Source organism: Lycorma delicatula, chromosome 3 (genome assembly GCF_047948215.1).
Source record: "Lycorma delicatula isolate Av1 chromosome 3, ASM4794821v1, whole genome shotgun sequence".
Lineage (NCBI taxonomy): Eukaryota > Metazoa > Arthropoda > Insecta > Hemiptera > Fulgoridae > Lycorma > Lycorma delicatula.
Genome location: NC_134457.1, coordinates 125,018,122 through 125,026,719, shown reverse-complemented (window position 1 = coordinate 125,026,719; position 8,598 = coordinate 125,018,122). Strand labels below are relative to the sequence as shown.

The 8,598-nt window shown below is 31.5% G+C and overlaps 1 protein-coding gene across 4 annotated transcripts in view; it reads right to left on the bottom strand.

The window, feature by feature from the left end:
- Window positions 1-1,702: 1,702 nt before the first annotated feature.
- Window positions 1,703-8,598, bottom strand: part of LOC142320974 (neurotrimin-like) — a 615,054-nt gene continuing 608,158 nt past the window's right edge. For all 4 annotated transcript variants that reach the window (XM_075358973.1, XM_075358972.1, XM_075358970.1 and 1 more), the window contains one exon: window positions 1,703-2,077. In XM_075358973.1, coding sequence (XP_075215088.1) covers window positions 1,971-2,077 — 107 coding nt within the window. In that variant the 3' untranslated portion in view covers window positions 1,703-1,970. The remainder of the gene's footprint in view (window positions 2,078-8,598) is intronic.

Sequence of the window (8,598 nt, the reverse complement as noted above, 5' to 3'; positions counted from 1 at the left end):
TAAAACGGAAAATATAAACTCACATAAAAGACATTCAAAGTGTAGTAAAAACAAAGAAAGCGAAGATGCTAAAAATTTGAATGGTGATTTATTGGTCTCTGTATTTTAAACTGGAGTTCGGCTCCTCGTTTTTGGCAACTCGATTTTAGATAGACATCCGACGCGAGGCTACGGACAATTTGCTTTAAGGCGTTAGTTAGAGGTTAGCAATAGCAGGGATACGCATTCCATTCCGTAACTGGATTCGTGCTGTCAAACTTCGCTGCTTGTGAAGTCAACATAAGAAGTGAGACGAGAATTACCGTAGAATTGTGTTTATATTGGGTATTTAGATTATGTATATTATAAGAAATGTATTCTATTTGTTGTTACAAATAGAAATACATTTAGGGGGTAAATATGCCCCCTAAAACATCATGCAACTGGAGAAGCTCATTTCAATAATTGTTACTGTGACTGTACCGTCTCTGTAATTAACTTGAGTTTGTCCTTGGTGAAAACGTATGCGTACTCCTCGTTTTAGAGGGAGTGATTTTACGATTTTCACAGCTATGTTCAGTTGCCAATAATAAACGGCCGAACTCTAATCGTTTAGTAATTCCCTTTAACTATACGTTTTTTAAGTAACTAAACTATTTTTTTCAAAAATACTCAAGACAAAATTTATAATGCAGTATGTTATATTAGAGAAATTGTTTTTCACAAAAAAAAAGGATGGTTTTATATCAAAACCCTATGTGTATATTCTGGTTATAGAGTTCTATCTTGTTACGTTATGAATTACGTAATTTTTCTAATTTCAGTGTTTTATTTGTGGTAATTTTTATACTTTTACTATATTTCTCTAAACATGCTACAATTATTTAGAATGATCATTCTTTACTACAATTTTATCTATTTAGATTATTTTTATAACCACAGAAAAATAATTGTCAAATGAAATAATAATTAAAAATAAATGAACGGAAGTATTTTCTTTTTACGTATGATAAAAAAATATGTGATCTATGAGCTTTTTAAATTTATTTTCCATACATTATTAAAGAAAGTCGAAGGTTTTCCTCTTCAGAAAATAGGCCAAAATGTTTTCAAGATGGTAATTTTAAGAAGCATAATTTCAGCATGAAGATTAATAATACAATAATTTTATTTTTAATATATATATTAGTCTGTTAATGTTTTGGCTTGAAATAAAAATGTTAATCAATGAAGATTAAAAATAACAAAATTTAAATATATATAAATATGTATATGTATTAACAATTACTTTTTTTCCAGATTTTACTATTTTTTTACATTTCTATATTAATCACTTATTTTACACATTTTAAACACTATTTCTACATTGATAATGTTGGCAGATTTTATTATTAACAGGAGGTATGTAAGAATATATTACATTATGTAAGTTAATAAATTCGGACAATTTTTGATTGAATATAAAAAAATTATTCATATATATATATATATATATATATATATATATATATAATAATTTTTTGTACAATGTAGTATATTATTTATTTATACTATATGCTATTTTATTATCATAAAGTCTTTCGAAAACGACTGGAAATTTTATTTACATATTATTACACAAATTTCTTCTTCAAATTTATTTATAAATTTATTTTATTTCGTAATAATAATTCAATATTAAACATAATTGTAACTTATTATTATAGAGATGTAAATTTTTTAACATAATAAAAAATGTATTAATATTTACAATTATGCATAAATATTTATGATAGAATATATATTATACGTTGTCACGCTTTTTGGATAATTAACATTAGGTCCGATAATTTTTTAATAAATATAATTATCACCCACAATTATAATTCGACTATTATAATTTGTCTTTATTTATTATACAATTGAAATAATTATTATATCACGTTATTTATTATTTATTAATAAAAAATGTTTGTTGTATTATATTTTATTCGTTTTAATTTTCACGTCACTTATCTGGCTGCAAGCGCAACTAGTGGCAAAATGAGGAACCACAGGACGGTGTCTATTACACTACCAGAGGAAGATTTCCTTCTTGATATGGCTGCCATTTTATCTCCTAGAAAAAAAAACCAAAAAACAAAAAATAAATATAGCATATTTTTGGGGAAAAATATTATTTCCTTATTTCTTTGAATATATCCTTTTTTATTTATTGAATATTTTGTCTTTTTTTTACTACTGCTGTTGAAGTGACAATTCTTTTCTACTACTGCTAATATTTTATTAGTAGCAATTTAAGGAAGTTTTTTTTTTATGTCGGTTAGTATAATGTACATTTTCATAGTGTCTTAATCTGTTTTTTAAGTCCCAATAAGAATTAGTTAGGATTACATTGTAAGCTTTAATTAAGAGTGGGGTGTAAATTGTACTTTTCTTTGAAACATAATATCGGCCAACATCCGTAGTAAGTTCAAATGGAAGGTTTCTTCTGAAAACCTTCTAAAACTGAAAAGCCTTTTTAGTTTGCGCGTATTCGGTAGAGGTAAACTTTAAGCCCTCTATTCCACTCCCTCGGTCACTCTCTACAACAAAAATTATTTGTTTATTTTTTCGTTTTTAAATAAATTCTCTTTTGTCTCTTTGCAGTGGGTAGAGTGAGTTAGTTTAACGAACCATTACTTGGAAAGAAAGAGATTGTTCTGTTGAGTAAAAAAAAAATGCAATCAATATATTTTTATTTGAAAACTTTTCTTATATATTATACATAGCACACACATACACGTTCATATAAACATAAACACTCATACTCATTAACGCTAATTAAAGGTCACATAGTTTATTAAAAAAATTATTTATTCTAAAATGGTTTCCTTGCTTTCCATATTCGTAACATTTGATTAACCAACAATGGAATATTTTTAATATATTTTATATGCATTATGAACACATTAAATATTTTATTAAAATATATATTACACCAGTAACTTAGATTGTGATTAGCGTAGTAGTTCTTCATTTAACTAGGTCTGCGTTCGATTTAATGATAGGCTTCATTTTGTTATTCCATTTTTAAATTGGCACGGAAAAATCAGTTTAAAAAAACTTTTTCTGTTAATTTTTAAATAAAATATCCATGAAGGCTTTAATTTTTATTCAACCTACTTTTTTTTATATATTTTTTTATTTTTTTTGTTACGTTTATAGATCGTATAATAAAGTATCTGATTCGTCTATCTTGTTCAATAATAAAACCTTTTTGCATTTAGATGATACATCTGATTTTACATATTCAGTTATATTTAAATATAAAAACACTGCAGTGATATATTATTTCTAGTTAGAACGTTTTGTGAGAATAAGAAAACCGAGTGTGTTATTGTATTTTTAATTTTATTATATCCTTAATGAATTTCCTGATCTATCTTCCGTACACTTGTACTATCTTATAATTACTACTGGAAATACTACATAGTTGAGACTAAGCTGAAAAATGTTATATTGTTATCAGGCCAAAAAAAGTTATTTTATAAACAGACTGATTAAATATAGGAGCAATACTTTAGACTGATTTTAGCCTAAAACATTGTTTCAAATTGTTAACTAGAACACAAACACCCATAATTATTCACATACAGTACATAAAGCAATTAATTATAGATCTTTTGCTACTTCTAACTCTTGAAACATATATTTTTCAGATGATTTTATTTATTTTTGAAGTTACCTTTAGTTATTCATTTTAAAATTATGATTAAGGTTTTAGTTCTGAATAAAATTGTTTTGTTTTTGGCCACATTTTCGTTTGTTTCATTTTTAATTAGACAGATTTCTGAAATTAGTATTTGTTTTTCAAAAAACTTTGTTAACAGTAATTATCTCATAATTAAATTCTCTACAGTCTGTTTTTCTAGAAAGTTCTGTTTTTTCATTGATTAATGAATAAAGCTTATACGGAAAATTTAAAAAATCGTTTCTTTGCCTTCAATTTTTTGGGACAATCTTCAGAATAATAGAGATATATTTCTCAATACTATTTATTTAATTTTCCATGCCAGTGAATCCATAAAACCACCAAATTGTTCCCTTAATTTGTTACTAGTAATTTATGTATCGGTACATTTTTCCATAGTTTCCAATCTTTCAAATCAGGTTAAATATTACTCAAATCTTAACTCATAAAAAAAAAGCATTTCCAGGTGTGAGTCTATGAGAACGTTTTACTTCCAAGATTGTTTCAAATCAGCTATTTAAATATTCCCTTCCAAATCATAAAAAATATGTAAATTACTTCTCTCGATTGGTTAATGATTATTTTTTTAAACAAATACTTGGTAGGAATTTCCCATCGAAACTCCACATAATTAAAATTAATAATTATTAAAATAACTAGTAAAACTTGTGAGGAAAATTGATACACCTGTAAAGTCTAATAGTAATGCAGGTCAAACAACATCAAGGAACCAAAAAAGAAGGAGAGAAAAAAATGAAGTATAAAAATAACGAAAAAACATAAACAGAGAAGAGTAAAGAGAAATAGAGCACTCAACAAGGGGCGTTAAGATAAATCGCATAAATACATCGTAAATCAATTATAATAATAATATAGCCAATGTTATAGTAATCATCGATTCAAAATTATATCAAAAACGAAATCATATATCACATGGAGTCACTAAGGTCTTGTACGTGGAGGCGTTTAAACCTCCTAATGCCCCAATCATTGTCCAAGAGGTTAATTGCTAAGTGGTATATGAGTTTGTTTCGGCGTAATTCATATATACAACTGAATCATTTTATCTCTTCTCGGACACAACGTAAATCCAAATATTCATGAATCTCAATATCTTTCGTAAACCGCCGTGGTTTACGAAAGATATTGAGTTGTGATACCTTTGTGATACAGCTCGCCAACTCGTTTTGGAACCGCTGTAATATCTAAATATTGCTCTTGCTTGTTGTTTCCTACAGTTCAATACCATAAGTGCAAATCGGTTTCAGAACTGCTGAGCACAATAACATTTAACATTTATTATCTAATGATAAATGGAACCTCCCGCACAGTAACCAATACATTTCCTTAAAATTGATGTTTAATTGTTTGCTCTTTTCCTGAACATGAACCTTCCATGTAAGGTGATGATCTAAATAAATGCGAGATAGTTTACACTGCTGGATGCGAAATCAAAAAGCCATCTAGGTTGACCAGCGAACAGTCTTCTTTTCTCATGGCGAACATCAAGTGACTCGACTTCGCTTCGTTGACACTTATCTTTCATTTCCCCAGCCATCTTTTGACATGATCCAGTCCAGATTGCAGAATTGCCGAGGCCGCAATTAGCTCCACATCGACAGCCATAATAATAGTGTTGTCAGCAAATGGAGTATAACACAAGTCCCATGGCTGAGCCTTGAGATACGCCTGATTACTGTCTAAAAATATAGATAGCTCTTAACCATACCAACGTAAAATATGGTCCGTCCAGATAACTACCGTTCAATCCACCGGATTGGTCTATGGTGAACGTGTCTTCGCAAATCAGTTATCAGTTATTTCAAAGTCTAGAGTTCGAAAGTTCAATTTCTAGCAAAGACAGTTACTTTTATACGGATTTGAATACCAGATCGTGGATACAGGTGTTCTTTGGTGGTTGGGTTTTAATTAACCACACATCTCAGAAATGGTCAATCTGAGAGTGTACAAGACTGCAGTTCATTTACACTCATACATATCATCCTCTGAAGTAATACCTGACGGTGGTTCTGGAGGCTATAAAAAGAAAGGTAACTACCGTCCAGGTAATCGTCCGTCCCAAAAATCCTCTATCCAAGTAGCTATGCAGAATTGTCTAATGCATCTGAGAGAAACTACTTAACTTTTAAAGTAGTCCAGGCAGCGATACCTTATCACAGGCCTGCTAGATATCCAGAAAGGCAGCCGGACAGTACGTATTCTCCTCAAAGCACTTACAAGTTTATGTGTATCCTCAACATTGCAGTGGCCGCAACGAAATTCAAACTGATGATCGGGAATCACACGAGACCTTCTAGAATTGGTGATAGCTTCTGAAAAAACAATGTTTCAAATATTTTCAACAAACGTCTTTACGTGAAGAGGACAAACCCTCGGGGTAGTTTTTGTACGTCTCGTTTTGTGTGTCTCGTAGGACATTGCCATCTCCTTCAAAGCCTCCTCTTGGTAAAGATGAGTTCCATTACCTCCCTTGGTTAGCTCATGTCTTCCCGGTTCCATCCAGCCTCGATACGAGATCAGTTTCTCATGTTATGGTGAGTAGGGGAGTTCTTTCTTCTTATTACTCCTGTACTGACAATGAGCAGAACAACAGAATGGTCGGATGTTGAGTCGTAGTTAATTCCAACTTAAATGTAGAGTAATGACACACCCGCTTCTTACAATAACCAGCCGAGAATCCCACAGAGGTTGTTTTGTGTTTCAGCCGCCAACCGCTAAAAACCGCGAACCTAGTGTAGAGAAGAACTCAGAGTAGGAGTCATCCGATATTATGTGGCGATATTATGTACCGTAAAAAACCTGTCGGTCCAAGCCAATCATGAATCTCAACCGGGCTGGCTTAGATGCTATCAGTTCTGTACACCAATAATTGATGATGCTACAACACATTTCTGATGACCACTGTTGCACCTCCTTCCGCCCTGCTATCAGAATTAATAGTATGGCAAGTAGAGAATCCACAATGTCAAAAAAAATTACGATTGGTGAAATACGTTTCCGATATTAGGACGACATCCAAAGATGTGGCAATTATCAAAGCCTCCAGTACCTGGCACTATACGTATAAATGGACAGAGTCCATTTATATTCCAGGTAGCAATTCATAGGAATCTGGCTATCAACAGATTTTGGTGATTACCTTCGTGAAAGGAGTGTGAGGTGTCCTTTCTGCTAGACAAGAATTTCAGTATTGGATGCAAGTTACTCTAGCTTGCTCTCAGTAACGCTGTAAACGTCGTGTTCAATGGCTGCAGCATGCAGCATACGGTGGACGAGCATTATGATAAGTGTCAGGAACCCTAGTTCTCTTGCCTAATGACGGGAAATTTGCATCACCCAAGTGAAGGGGTGCAGCCCGGTTGTTCGTACCCTCGAGAGGAGCTCAGTTCTCATAACTGATAAAACCCTTTGCCTTTTAATATTTAATATTTTCTTTTAAGCCCTGTAACCTGTCTAGTTAGCCGGATGTCAGATTGACAGAGCGCACAAACAGCCGGGAGTTTATCTTTTTTGGACAGCCAGCGTTCCTATGGCCCTCTGCGTATTTTATGCACCGGACAGGTCACATACAATTATTTTTCTTGTGGCCGTATTGTTGGCAGCGCGTACAGTGTACCAATCCAGGAGACCTCCTCGGGGCTTCAAAGGTGATCCCGCAGTTTGCAATACATCTCAGATTACAAATCTCCTTATTATTTTCTTTCGGTTCAAGGTTTACGGCTGTTTCGAACTCGATGTCGTATATTCACTATGCTCCAGACTGTATGATCACATTCCTCAAGCTCCTGTTTTATCACCTCAATTGAGATTGAAAAGTGTAGAGTCTTCAGCACAACTCTATAAGGTATCGTTTCGTCCTTCCTGGTGAACATGTGGCCAGTCAGATTATGTTGACGGACCAGATGGACTATCTTTTTGTAGATATCCACATTCTTAGAAATAACAGCTGTTTAGAACCAAAGATTTTTATACTGTAATTACACCTGCTGATTACTGTTTCAAACAATTTCCGCAGCTGCATGACATTTGTGCTGCCGTCCTACAGTATCGGCGGAGATTTAATGGAGTCCTTTATACTGGTCGTATCCACAGCATCCTCCATTAGAAGGTCCTGATATAGGACTTTTATAAAGAGTATAATAAAAATCCTTCCTAAATATTATTTAATGTTATTCAATTTTAAATAGAAGAAAAATGTTTGAAATATACACTTCATGTGTATGCCTAAAATGAGTACTTTATCATAAAAGATGAAAATGAAGAGAGTGATTTAATGATACTTTTTTGTCAATTTAATAATTAATGAGGTAGAGATTTTTGTTACTTAATACCTTAAAGGTGAAGTATTTTCTAAAAAATAAAATCTTTAATGACAGCTTTAATCAGGATTAATAAAACGATGTTTAAATTAACTTAACCGGATGAAGAAACTTTTTGGGAAAATCAATCTTTTTTAACAAAATTCTTCTGTATTTCAGTAAAGTGATTATTAAAAAATAACAGTCAACCCTTTTAAATCTTTAAAATAAGATGCGTCGCTAATTACATTTTATAAAATTGTAATATTCCTGAAGAAATACATATAATCAGTATTAAATTCTTTCCTTTCGAATGTTGCCGTATGAAATTATTTTCCAGGTTTTCTGTAAAATCAGCTTTTATTTTTATATCTCTCTCCTTTGCTAATATGTCTATAAAATGTGGTTTCATCTTCTCATTCGTTTCATACTATTCGTCTTGTCCGCCCTCTCAATTTATGTTCTATTCAGTTACGTTTCCTTTTTTTTTATACCATTAATTCTTCCGTTACTTCATCTGTTTTATTTTTTCCTCACAATCTTTTTCAATTATTTTTAACTGTTCATTACAGTTGTTTCCAATATTCT